General features: G+C 31.8%; 2 protein-coding genes across 2 annotated transcripts in view; both read right to left on the bottom strand.

Annotated features, from left to right (window-relative positions):
* Positions 1-10,295, bottom strand: part of LOC139483021 (uncharacterized) — a 136,689-nt gene extending 126,394 nt beyond the window's left edge. The window contains exons 1-12 of the mRNA XM_071267050.1: positions 10,047-10,295; positions 9,103-9,272; positions 7,435-7,617; positions 6,751-7,003; positions 5,723-5,886; positions 4,966-5,136; positions 4,405-4,657; positions 3,837-4,000; positions 2,417-2,596; positions 1,471-1,723; positions 855-1,042; positions 32-211 (exon numbers count right to left, since the gene is read on the bottom strand). Coding sequence (XP_071123151.1) covers positions 32-211; positions 855-1,042; positions 1,471-1,723; positions 2,417-2,596; positions 3,837-4,000; positions 4,405-4,657; positions 4,966-5,136; positions 5,723-5,886; positions 6,751-7,003; positions 7,435-7,617; positions 9,103-9,272; positions 10,047-10,213 — 2,326 coding nt within the window. The 5' untranslated portion in view covers positions 10,214-10,295. The remainder of the gene's footprint in view (positions 1-31; positions 212-854; positions 1,043-1,470; positions 1,724-2,416; positions 2,597-3,836; positions 4,001-4,404; positions 4,658-4,965; positions 5,137-5,722; positions 5,887-6,750; positions 7,004-7,434; positions 7,618-9,102; positions 9,273-10,046) is intronic.
* Positions 10,296-10,837: 542 nt separating this feature from the next.
* Positions 10,838-13,376, bottom strand: LOC139483020 (uncharacterized). The gene is made up of 5 exons (XM_071267049.1): positions 13,346-13,376; positions 12,689-12,898; positions 12,171-12,213; positions 11,434-11,597; positions 10,838-11,022 (listed from the first exon to the last, which is right to left on the bottom strand). The coding sequence occupies exons 1-5, from the start codon at positions 13,374-13,376 to the stop codon at positions 10,838-10,840; spliced, it is 633 nt and encodes a 210-aa protein (XP_071123150.1).
* Positions 13,377-14,406: the final 1,030 nt, after the last annotated feature.

Raw genomic sequence — 14,406 nt, 5'->3', positions numbered from 1 at the left:
ACCAAGGGTGTCCATCAATAGTAAGACTAACCTGTGCTCCACCCTTCATACTGTGAGGCATACACAGAGAATGGGTCATGTCTGTCACATTGTTTGTTCTTTAGGAACTCGGCTATACCAAGTGTGTCCATCAATAAAAGAACAGCATCAGTAGGTAACTGGGTCCCTGTTTTCAAACCCATGTTGTTGTACCATGTAGACAAAGACCAGTCTGAAAAGGTATATTAATACTGACAGATTATTTCTCATTTTGCATCTCTGTGACTGAGCTAGTCATCCTTTATGTCCCTTGCGCTACCAAAAAGTATACTGGTCAGCATTTAATGCTAGAGATAGATAAGATAGATTATTCTTTTTTATATGAAATTTATAGTTGGGTTACTATTTTTCCAACAAGATTTTTAGTAACGACATCAACATGAACCAGAAATAAAACCTTTCCAAGCTATTCAACCTTTTTCTATAAGAAGTGAGGTGAAACAAGGGGAACTAACTTTCAATTTTATTTTACAAATGTTTTACTTTCAAATCCCTAGTTTTTTTTTTTGTTTATTTGCAGTTGATATTATTTCATTTTAAATAAAACAAGTGGTTCCTGCTTTTATATCATATGCTATTATCATTAAATGAAAAGCAATATGTATTTTGCTTCGTAGATACTTTTTGATTTTTCATGTTTCAAGAAATTTACAAGCACGTTGCATCCTCAAAATAATGAGCCATTAAAGGCCTTTAACTAGAAAAATTATCATCTGAATATCAAATTATGTTTCAACAAATTTAAAATCACCTTTGATGGTGATCTTGGTTTCATCAAGAACACAATGACTGGAAAAGATATTCACAATACTTACTCGAGTCAACAAATCCTTTCTGCCATCCACATTGAGTCTTTGGTAGTTTGGTTCCAGATAAGATGTTGGTGTGTATCAGACAGACTTTGGTGTTTAACAGACCAGGTAGTCCCGGGTCATCAAAGCAGACCTTCAAGTCAAGGTCAACATAGAATGCAGCTTCACCTGGTAAATCTGTTATCTTGTAGCTTAAAAAATAGTGGTATAATGTTAGAATAACTTAATATCACAAATGTGTCAAAAACATTTTTTTTTAAATTATCAAAAGCAAAGTTGACCTTAGATGCAATTTGTAATTACAATGTATTTCTTTGATCCTTAAGTACTGTTTTTAAGATGAAGGATAGTCCAGAAAAAGAACTTTAAACACATGAAATTAATAAATTGTTCTTTTTTTTTTGTACTTATGAAATATTACTGGACTTCAAAATATCTAATATTTAAGAATTCAGTGGTTTAAAATTTCTTTTGTTACTAGTAAATACATTTCAGTACCCCCATCAACTTAACTCTATTTTATGTGCATATTTGTATAGTTAATAAAAATTCTGTGTAACAGTAATGTGAGTTGTCTCACTTGATTTTCTACTAGATATATTATATATAGGATACTCACTCCATCTCCATAACTCCTGCTATATGAAAACGTTTGCGTATTCCAAACTCAAAGTCAAGGAGAGAAAATTCAAACTGATATTTCTCTATGCCTATATTTAGTTTGTAGTCACATGGATCTAAGGTCAGGTAGACACTTATTGATTGGTCAATTAGTCCTACATCAACACAACAGCTTATACCTGTACAGGTAGAATCTAGGTGACAAACTATGTCATTGGGTAATGTTGGAACTGTTATATTGGAACTGCAATCTGATATATAAAAGGAAATATAATACTTTAGCAAGGTAGTGCATCAATTTTTCCCCCACTTGTACGTACAAAAATTGAAAAAAAACAAGAATGTGTCCATAGTAGACAGATGCCCCCAATCAAACTATCATTTTCTATGTTCAGTGGACCTTAAAATTGTGATCAAAACTCTAATTTGCCATTAAAATTAGAAAATTCATATCATAAGGAACATGTGTACTAAATTTCAAGTTGATAGGACTTCAACTTTATTCAAAACTATCTTGACCAAAAACTTGAACCTGAAGCAGCAAAACAGATGAATGGACGCACAGACCAGAAAACATAATCATTTAATGTAATGCCCATAAATGGGACAGAAAAAACTAAAGATAAATTCACTTTTAATCCTACTAAATTTTTATCCTCTATTCTCAATTAGACTGTCAATTGCAATAATAATGCTTTAAAAGAAAATATGAATTATACAAGAATGTGTCCATAGTATACGGATGCCCAAACTCGCACTATAAGTTTCTATGTTCAGTGGACCATGAAATCAGGGGTCAAAATTTGGCATTAAATTGTGTACCTGAAGCGGGACAAACGAACGGAGAAACAGACAACGAATAGACACACAGACCAAAAAACATAATGCCCCTCTGCTATCGTAGGTGGGGCATAAAAAAAATATTATACAAATTTATAACCTACCAGATTTCCATCCTTGTCCATCAACAGGACTGTATTTAGCTGAGAGTTTATCACAGGAAGGATGTAACATGAAGCCTGCTATACCCAGATCTTCTAACAGACGAGAAGACATCAGATCAGTCAAATGGCTGGTGGTGTTTGATAGTCCTTTGTCAGCAAACCATTGAGCAATACTGAAACCTACAAAATGTGTAATGAAAATAAGTTTAACATGTTCATAATTCATTTCCACTAGACTCTAATATTAAGGTATCCGACCCATAATAAAGATTTACGGAAAATTTTCCGGAGTTTACCGAGGTGTCAATTTTTTTCAACACCTCGGTATTTTCCGCCTAGTAAGCGAAAGTATAGTTATTATTTTTAAAATGACGATTAAAATATCAGAAAGGCTTAATTGAAGTATATTTTCATTAACTATAGAGTGAACGCTCATTTTTTCGAAAAATTGTCCAATTTTGACAATCCGGAAACAGAAGTTATGGTAAACAAAATATATGGACGACTCGGTCAGCTGCAAGACAGATGAAGGCGTTTTACCAAAAAAAGTACACCGATTTAATTAATTGACTAGGATTCTCAGTTTTCCTACCTAAGGTTGTGGTTCTCTCCAGGCACTTCAGCTTCCCCCACCAGTAGAAACTGACTGCCACTAAATACCACAGTAGTGTTGAAAGTGGCGTTAAACACCAATCAATAAATCATTACCACTATGGCAGTGGTTACAGATTTTTAAGAGATTTTTGAGACATCAAGTTCTAAAAATTGTGTATATTTTGACTGGCAAAATAAATTAAAATGAAATTCTAAGCAAAACTTTTTTCTGTTTTATATTTTCTTAATTGATTAATTGTTTTTCTCATCATCTTTTACTAGTTATACATGGTTGCACAAATAAATTGTATAGTGAAGAAACTTTTACAGTTAAAATAATAAAACATGCATGCAAACCAAGAGTTTATATGCCTTGCTTGCAAACTTTGTTTGGTTGTTTGCTCAGGCATTGTAATTATGATTGACAACTAAATTCAAAGGAGAGGCGGAGTAACAGTTTGTTTACTATATAAAAAAGAGTTGATTGGACAATGGATATTATTGTGGAAGCAATTTTGATATTCATTGACCAATCAAACCTTTGTGTATAGTAAACAAACTGTTATACTCCACCTACCCATTGAATTTTGGTGTCAATCTTAATTACAATGTCTGAGCAAACAACTGAACAAAGTTTGCACGCAAGGCATTTAAACTCTTGGTTTGCATGCTTTATTATTTTAACTGTAATCATTTGAAAATCTTGAAGAATATAGTGAAGGTTGATGATGCATAACAATTTCAATGACCAAACAAGAAAATTTTCTTTGAAATTTTAAATTATTATTACACTGAAAAATATATCATTCTTTAGAAACCAACAAACCTGGGACAGCAAATCCACTCTTCCAGTCACATGGTTGTTTAGGAAGTTTTGTATTCTCCAGGACATTGTAAGAATATCTACAGTCTCCACCACTCTCAAAACAGACACTTATTTTAGCATTAAACAGGAACATTTTCTCTGCCTCCAAATCTTCAATCTTATAACTAATAAAATAAGAATTGTTTACTGGTAATATGTTCTCTGGTATGCTCATTCATATTTCACGACTTAAGCAATAAATCAAACAAAAGTTAACCTTTAAAGACATCACATATCGCATCGAGTCAAACTGCCACAATCTTGACACCCTTGTATAATCATCTCTAAAGAAGACAATGATTTTTTGTTGAGTTATCATAAATAACTAATTCATACAAGAATTTTACGATTATATATGATACATCATTAATTCTGTACAGTTTTTATTAATTTACACTTTGCCTTGATTCTAAATAAAAGTTACAACAATCTTCCATATTTGATCACATTCCGGTTATTATCAATGTAAGTTTTTCAATTTGATTTTTTTATAGCTTGACAGGCATTAGCATTTGTCCTTGTTCCTTACCTTAGTCTGAACATATTCCCAAGGGAGACAACTTCCCATGTATTGTAATGATAATCAAACAGGGAAACATTTAGGACCAGTTTTTCCAGACCAATACTGAGCTTATAGTGGCAGACGTCCAGTAATACATGAGCTTCGAACGATCTGCCCAGGAGAGGAACATCAGTACAACACTGGATCCCTGTACAGTATTCTGGTAGGCTACAGGCCATGGTAACAGGTAAGGTTGGCATGTTAACAGCTTTGGGACAGGCTGAAAATGTTATAAAACGTTGAATAATTTACATAGAATATCATTCATTAAAATAAAGGCTTTATGTTTTATGAGTTTATATATATTTTTAAGCATGTACAAATTTTATATCAACCCATTTTTATGCAAGAAGTCAATATTATTCAAATTTTTATTCTCAATTCAATTAAAATAAAAAAAGATGGTTGAAAAACGACTCAGTGGAAACTCATGTAAATTGCACATTTCAATTTAATTGAAATGTTGCAGGTGATTTACATAGATCTGTTTACTGATCATAAAAGTAGTCCAATAGAAGCAATGATTACCTGTTTTGTTCCATCCGTGACCATCAGGACTGTAACCCTGTCTCTGACATTGTGTTTTCTGTAGGTAACCAGCAACTCCAAGCTCTTCCATCAGTAGATCTACTCCAAACTGTGGTAATTTTTGGCTCAGGGTGATATCTTGTTCCTTCATCCAAGTAGTCAGAGAGAAGTCTATGGGAAAAAGTATTAATCATAACTCTACTACATGTTCTACTAACAAAGGTCGTCAAACCATAAAAATACTTAATTCAAGGATGTGTAAATACCCAAAAAGTTTGGATGTCATTTTACATAATAATTAAAAATTTACAATGTATCAGATTCATTAAAAACGCACCCTTCTGGAATATTTAAAAAAAACTAGATGTGTCAAAGCGACATGAACAGCCACGTCTCAGAAGTTGAAAAATCTGCCATTTCAATAACACATGTGGACACAAACATGATGGAAGTCTCACATATCAAAAATCAGCTCAAAATCTGGTGGCGTGTAGAAAAATGTTCGTATAACTGTGAATTTCAAAAAAAATGCGGGGCCATAAAAAGTGAAATTTTGCAGGACTTCCATTTATATAGATATGGTTCTGCGGTACTCTCCTAAGATTTGAGACCAATCCCATAATCTCTTTACAAAAAGCACTGACAAAACCTATATACTATGAATGCTTTTCATCATTCATGTAATCAATCATTTCCTACTGCCAATTTCTTGACCCTCTTATAAATATAAGATGCATTCCTATCTTTGTATACATACTTGCAATAGAAAATTCTCCACTGTAGTGACAGAAAGGTTTTGGTAGTTTGACATTTTTTAGAATTTCTAACTGTACATCACATGGTTTGTTGGATTCTAGACAGACACTGACATTCACACTAACTACAAATGTCTTCTCACTTCGGAAGTCCTCTATCTTGTACCTAGAAAATGTAGTATATAAATAACATATAGTTATTGTTCCTTTTCCTTTTTGGTGTTAAAGTAAAATAAATCTTAACTAGACATCATTTAAATGGAAGCAATCTCTGTGGGCCCGCTGTAAGTAATGTGTGGTAAAATATTTGTATCTTTATCTAAGAACATGGGATTGTCAACTGAAACCAAAGTTTTTGACCTTGACATTTGACCTAGGAAGTGGTACAAACATCATGACACACCCTGTGGGTTTGTTTAATTTTCATGTCAAGCATAAACTTTGAAATCACAGCTGTTCTCAAGATATAGAACGGACACCATCTTCACCATAAGCATGGGGTTGTAAACTGAAACCAAAGTTTTTGACCTTGACCTTTGACCTAAGAAGTTGTACATACATTATGTCACACACTCTTGTGTTAGTTTATATACATGTCAAGTATAAGCTTTAAAATCATAACTGTTCTCAAGATATAGAGCGAACACAATCTTTACCATAGGACATGGGGTTGCCAACTGATACTATAGATTTAGACCTTGAACTTTGACCTAGAAAGTTGTACAAACATTATGACACACTCTCTGGTGTTGGTTAATATAAAGGTCAAGTATAAAGTATGAAATTATTATGGTACTCTAGATATAGCGTGACACAAGGACGGACGGACACACTGATCACTATAGGGTGCACGCCATGCAACCAAACCCTAATTATTATTTATATTTTGAATTCTATTATCAAACATGTTCTTTCTTAATTTGATTGTCATAAATATTTATTATTCCATATCATTTTCTTTCAATTTCTGCTTCAACATCAAAAATAAAAATACTTAATATTTCATGATTTATGAATGTAGTTTTCTTACTCTATTTTGGATAATCCAAGGAAAGAAAATGTCTCAACTCTCCCAAAGTTGACATTTAACAATGATATGGTCCGGCTAAATTTCTCTACACCCACTGTAAACTTGTTGTCACATGTATCAAGCACGACATAGGTGTTGATTGATAAACCAAGTTTACCCACATCTAGACAACAGTTTATGCCTGTACAAGTGTCTGTTATATGACATGTGACATTTGGTGGCAGTGATGAGAGGGTAAGTTGTGCTGGACATTCTGAAATATAAAATATGACAGTAACTTTTTGTTGTCCACATATCAGAGTTGACATAAAAATTAGTAAGATTTTGAATGAGTGTTTTGAAAATGGAGAATATTTGGAGTAATTATCTGATCCAAGCTTAAATTTCTGAATCATCATTTGCTTACATTGCTTCACAGTGTATGATTGAATAAATGTCCTTCTAAAATGTTATTTATAGATGAATAACTTTATTTTGATTGCTGTATAAAAATATTTTAGATTATGTGATTAACATTCAATTTTTTAACCACAGTATATATCATTCATATTTATTTGTATTATAAATGTTGTTTTTTTTCTCATTTAAAAAAAAGTAAAATTAGAAATTAATTAGAAATCACACTACCAATCCCTCCACCACATAAAAATTGACATATAAGTAACAACCATGTAATCAACATACCTGCACTAACATTCCATCCCTGATTATCTGAGGGTATATAAGGTGAGGCTCTCCTGTTACACTGTGGGACATTAAGGTATTCCTCCACTCCAAGTTCTCTTAGTAACTGCTGGACAACATACTGTTGTAGCTTATCTGTGTTGGTTATTCCATTATTCGTTAACCAATGATTGAGAGAAAAATCTAAAAATTCATAGACAATACCTTTAAATTTTTGATAAAGGAACTCTTTAAACATTGTTAACACTATTAAATTGATAAATAATATGATCACATGATGATTTTGAAACAGTATTCACTGTCTTACATCAGCGAGTACTTCACGCTTGTTTTAAGGTGCACTCTACAAGTCATATATATGTAGGACTCAAATCTATGGTGGGTTCCAGATCTATGGCAGATTCCTAATCTATGGTAAATATGACGTCATGCTATTCCAAATCTATGGCAGATTTTTTAAACCCTAATCTATGGCAGATGTTTTACAATCCTAATCTATGGCGAGTTTTGTAATTTCCTAATCTATGGTGGATTTTTGTTGTTTCCAAATCTATGGTAGATCTTGTGCAAACGTAGAACAAGGAAGTACATATACAATCAAGGACTTGTCTTAAATAAGTTGAAATGTACGACAACGGGAGCATGTCTATAAACATTTGTGAAGTAAAAATTACATAATGACCTACCAAATCGTCACAGTGATGTCAACTATAAAAAAAAAAATAACACAGAAATCAGAAGGAAAAAAAGTTAACAGTTTGACTTTTCACATTATATTTATTTCAACTCTAATTATTTTTTTTAACTATTGACGATTTGTAATTTAATTTTCTCACTTTAAATACTTTGCCAGCCGTAGACGCTAAGATATTTACTATAACTCCTTTCCCAAAATATTCACTTCTAAAAGCAGTTGTGCCTTTCTTGATCACGGGATTCGGAAATATTGTCCCTCCTATGGATAAAACATCACATCTTCTTTAAACCATCAGCAAATTGTTCTTGAGGGAAAGTGGAAAGTTTTTTCCCCCTGCATATTTTAAACACAGTACCTCAGGAAAGTTTGGTGAGCCAACAACTTTGCTGAAGTCAGCGTTATTTTGATGTGACGTTACATTTTACTCTTTTTCCAGGAAATTTACACAAATTCTAAATCTGCTATAGATTTGGAGAAAACAAAAATCAGCCATAGATTTGATTTGTTTGGAGTTTGTTACGTCATATTTGCAATAGATTAGGAATCTGCCATAGATTAAGAATCTGCCATAGATTAGGAATCTGCCATAGATTAGGAATCTGCCATAGATTTGGAACCCACCATAGATTTGAGTCCTACATATATATATATATATACTGTTATACACAAAACATGTCATTAATGTTTCATTAATTGGAGATTTATTTTGAACATGAACATTACTGTAATAAGTGTCTTTTATTCTATTATTTTTTGGTGTTGGGTTACTTTCTCATTGATGCATACATAACATCTCCTTTCATTAATCTGAAGTAATTTTCTTCCAAAGAAACAAACTTTTCAAATATTAATTCAAAACTGTGCTTTATCAGTTCTTCACATAAGTAACTGGTGAAATGTAATGTTGTCTCTAAGAGAAAGTACATCTATTGCAGCAAAATGATTTGAATCAAATAAAATAAATTGCTTACTTGGTACAGAATAACCCATATTCCAGTTACACAGGGGTTTGGGTATCTTTAGATTCTTCAATAATGGTAAATTGACAACACAGTCATTGGGTTTCCCCTCTTCCAAACATATAGCAAACTCCAGATCAAGCATAAACATCTTCTCACTGGCTAGGTCATCTATTCTATACCTGTTATAGTATTGAAAATATGTGATGAGATGTATTCTAACTGCTAATTTGTGTTTTTCTGGTCTATTTTTCTTTTGTTATTCATTTTTTCCTTTTAATTAATTTAAATTCATTAAAATATTTTCTTAGAAGGAGTATACATGCAGGCCACTAAGTGGGGCATAAAAACACATACCTAAAGAACAATATCGCTGTTCTTCATCATCTGTAAGTTCTTCAACATTAAGGAACCTTCTTTTAAAAGATTTTTTTTTAAAGATCAGAACATCCTTTATCATTTGATTAAGCAGTAATATATGACATTCTTTGAAAACAGTCACTGAGTGAAACCCAAACAGATAAATTTTCATTGTTTTACTGTTTTCATATAGCAGGAAGTTGTCTTTTAATTTACTAAGAACCAATCTGCCTATGAATCAAGCAGTGGTGAAAACATGACAAACAAAAATCTGCTCAGCTTTACATTAGTGTAAGATCAGAATATATAATGATGCATGAATATAACATTTGCTTCTTTTCCCTGTTCTGATTATTCAAGATACAATTTAGTTGAAATAAGTAAACTAGAAATTAACAATTAAGGGGAGACAACTTCATAATATGCTATCATTCTAACCAAGATTTATGTAGATATCAGAAATGAAAGACATACCATTTCTAACTCAGAATGAGTGTACCTTCAAAATAAAGTGGTTATGTCGGTCATGTTATGATTTTTTTCTAAATTGCCTGATTCTTACATGCTTCCTAATTGAGAAAATTCTGAAATCTTACTGTAGTTTTATTCCTCCTTGTAAATTGAAGGTCTCCTTTTCTCCCCATTTGTAGTTGAGTAGTGATTTTGTGATCTGGAGAGCTTCTATTTTCAGCTCCAATTCATATTTACATGGGTCCAGTGATATCTTAGTGTTGATGGTTCGACCTATGAACTTGACATCCATACAGCAATCTATAGCTGAACAGGTGCTTGCAACTGTGCAGGACACAGTTGAAGGTAAGGCAGGTGTTCCTGTTATTACTGGACAAGCTGAAATATAATATATAAGTACATTCATTTACTTATTTTTCTAATTAAACTCAATACATTATAAAAGTTGATTGTTGAGTGCAATGTAAATTTAGCTGTTGTATTCTAGTCAAGACAGTGAGTGGTGATGGGTTTTATATATGTGTAAAACCATTTATCGTTAAAATATAATATAAGTAATAGAAAAAAAAAGTTCATTGTTTATATATGCTACCAGCATATTGAAAAACTAGTAATTACATTTACAATATGGTGCCAACCTATAATTTTTAACATTTTTAAAAACATTGTGACTTAGATAAAGAGATGTCTCATTGGCACTCATACCACATCTTCTTATATTTTATACATAATGAAGGTAGCCAAATGACTCTAGACAGCAATAGGAATTATCTTCCTCTGATAAATTTATTTTTCTATCTTCATCTGACTAAAACTTAAAAAAGATAACATCAACAATCAAGAGAAAACAGCTGTTCCACTGTGCTACATATACATTTCGATTATTCTTCACATGTGACTTCAATATAAGTGAGTTTTACATACCTGTACTGTTCCATCCTCCATTAGTCAAAATATATGGACTAGAGGATCGTTGACATTCTGGCTTCACTAGGAATTTATCAACACCCAATGTTTTCATCAGTAATATTGTGGTACCACTTGAAAGAATGGTTCCTAGTTTCTCTCCCTGGCTCTCAAGGAATTTCGTCAGGGAAAAGTCTGTAAAATAAAAGATGCTTTTTTCATGAACAGAGGAAAATGTTTTTACTTGAAGATAAATCTGTTGGACTACTAAGCATCTCTATTTTGAAGTTTTGTTTATTATATTCACTTTGTATAGAGTCTTTAAGTTTAAATGATGCAGTGTTTCACTGTTCTGACATTTGACTGAGGGTAAGTCTATTATATAAACCTGTCTGTTATGATTGCCACAGTGGAAGTTTTTTATTGAACTTTTGTTAATATGTCCTAAATATGTCCATTTTCAACATTTGTTTACAATAACTAGCTATAGCCTTATACATGTACAAATCATCAATATATTCTTAAATTATGGTCATCAATGTACTTTTTTACTTATCTTTGACTGTATCACTTCTATCATAATAATACATAGTCCCTCATACTAACCTGGTATTAGAAAGCCTGTTCCCCAGTCACAGAAGACTTTTGGTAACTTTGTATCCTTGAAGACATTCATCGTAAACATACAAGCCTTCCCATCCTCAAAACACAGACTCAGATTAAGGTTCAGTTTGAACTGTTTGTCATCAACCATGTCTTCAACAATAAACCTATAAACAAAAACTATTTAACATGTCCAGTCATCTACTATATGACTTAACTTTAAAATAAAAGAACAGTTTAAAACATATTTTATCTGGAAGGATGGATTGATGCCCTGTATTTCTATGTCTCATGCAATGCTTAGTACAGGGGGCATAGATGAATATTACATTACTTAGGATGCTCATAAAAACTTTTTATGCATTCATCTTCCAAAAACATTTGTTCAAAATCTTCTCTGAAAAAGGTTATTGTAGTAACAAGTCATCTGCAATGAAATCTGAAGTCTTAACACAAGACATTTTACTTTTCTTTTCTAACATGCTCTGTATGCAAGAGTTTAAATATCTTACTGAATTGGTTTATTGGCGTTTGCTTTATACAGCATCAATATCTTACTGAAATCTAATACAAAACTTCACTTTTACATGTATATCAAAGACAACACAATATTTTTTTTACTTCTTCACATGACATGACAAATTGCTATGAAGTGACTGACTCTACTGACAATTTCACAGATTTGGTTTAAAAAGAACGTTTTTTATATGCTGGAACATAAAAGAATTTAAAGCACTTACTCAATCCTGACTACATTCATCAGATACTTTTTCTCTAGGCTTCCTAAGGTAAAAATAATAATAAATAAACTTTATTGCATAGTACCACAAAAAATGGTAAAAATGTGTATTTTAATATCCATATAATATGCAATTCTAGATCTGCATAAGGTAATTACAGAACTTTCCAATTTGTCAATATCTGTTTCTCTAATTATTTTTTGACGATACAAATGCACAACTTTTCTTTTTTATTCAATGATTTGCAAAAAGGTGTGTTCATTCTATGTGACTTCATCAGACATGGTTGTTTGATCTTGACGTCACAACAGGAAATTCAGAGGAATTCTAGAAAATTTGACTTCATAAATAAATTTTGACCTGTCAAATGCTGAGATAACTCTTTATGATTTTATAAAAGTAAAATTTCTAAATGTACAATTTATTTATACTGTAATGCACATTTAAAGTTAATAAAACAAATAAGATTTTACAAATGTATAACATTCTCAATTACAGGTGTATACACATATTCTTACCCCATTTGTAATCAAATAAATCTATTTCCTGGCTGAGTTTCTCGAGACCAAATTTGAGTTTGTAGTTACAAGTGTCTAGATCTACTCTAGCATTGAATGCCCTCTTCAGCACGTCTACCTCCATACAACAACTAACGGCAGTACAGGAATCTCCTATGCTACATCTGGCTGTGGGTGGTAAAGTTGGTAAGGCCAGATCATTCTTACAATCTGAAATATATACAGTTTTGTATCTATCATTACATCTAGCAAAGGAATGTAAACTGAAAACAGTATGGTTAACTAATGTCAGTCTCACTCCTACTAAGGGCAAAATTATATCTATCGACAATAGCTTGTATATATCATTGCAGAATTTGTAATTCATTCTGACAATCTGTACAAGGATATCATGACTAAATTTAGGAAAAGTCATTAAAGTTTTCTATCCAGGCTGAGAGTAGTGATCAGAAAAGGAATACATTAAAAACATTAAAGTAGGCAAATTAAAACATCATTTCAAATGTGTTTACAAAAAGATAAACTGTTCAAACCGGTATAAGTTCAGGAGTAAAATAAAACTTGATAAAATACACATTTTTTATAATCAATTATAAATAAACATTTAACAACAATAATATTAGTGGATAGAACACCTTGCACCTATTATACTCTCACCATCTTCAATAAAACATAAAACCTGGGGCATATTTATTTTTAAAAGTTCACATCATAATGATCTTGTTTACTATGTTTCATGGGACGCTTCCTTAAACAAAAACTTAATCCAGATATGGGTTAAACTGACAAATGGATGGACACACAGACCAGATAACATTATAAGTTCCCAATTGCAGGCATGGCAAGCAAAAGACATTTTAATGAATCTACAGATACAAACCTGTTTTCCATCCATCTTTACTGGGTGTATACTCATTCAGATGACATGGTGTATCCAGTAGGTAAGATGATATACCCAGCTGATTAAAAAGGTTAATCAGGACAGAATCTGTCAGTGTTTGTCCTATAGACAGGCCAGCATCAGTTACAAACTTCTGAAGAGAAAATCCTGAAAATAAAAAAAAGTGATCATTTTAATGAATCTCATATAAACTCCAGTAAGTGCATTTACTAATAGTTTTATTTTTTATGCTTTCATTTTTTTGAAATCAAAATTATAAATTAAATATATTTATTATATGACTATAAATTTTCTGCTTTATCATTGGCTAAAAGTAAAGGAAATCCTTTTTATAACGTTATATTCACCCAAGGAGAAATCATGAATTTTTGGCATTTTGAATGGTATGTTTTAAAAGGTTAAAATATTCATATAAGGGATTTAACTATATGTTAATGCCATGCCAATGAATAAATTTTTCAATACCTGGAACAGAGAATCCTGACTCCCAATCACAGAGTATTTTGGGAACAAGAGCATTGTTGAACAGTTCAAAATCGTATAAACATGATCCAGTGGACTCAAAGCATATGCTGATGTTCAGGCTTACACGATACTTTCTCTCAACCTTCAGGTCATCTATGTTATACCTAAAATAATAAAGTATTTGTGAAATTAGACAATTCAATTTTACTGATGATTGTCATGAAATATTTAAGCATAACCACAATAAAATCTAAATGTTTTACATAGTATATATTTTTTTAGCCATCTCTGGACAAAACTGAACTACTGTTTAAATATTTATTGAGATACTGTTTTTTGTAGATGAAAACTA

This window comes from Mytilus edulis, chromosome 7 (genome assembly GCF_963676685.1).
Source record: "Mytilus edulis chromosome 7, xbMytEdul2.2, whole genome shotgun sequence".
NCBI lineage: Eukaryota > Metazoa > Mollusca > Bivalvia > Mytilida > Mytilidae > Mytilus > Mytilus edulis.
Note: the sequence above shows the minus strand (reverse complement) of the source record. Positions and strands in the feature narration are given on the sequence as shown.

Bases quoted from the DNA above. Each gene is read 5' to 3' on its own strand.
- LOC139483020 (XM_071267049.1), bottom strand. From the start codon at position 13,376: ATGCCCCAGGTTTTATGTTTTATTGAAGATG. The intron at 11,598-12,170 runs GTAAGTGCTTTA...TTTTGTTTATAG, and splicing joins ATGAATGTAGTCAGGATTGA to GTTTATTGTTGAAGACATGG. The intron at 11,023-11,433 runs GTTAGTATGAGG...TTTATTTTACAG, and splicing joins AACAGGCTTTCTAATACCAG to ACTTTTCCCTGACGAAATTC.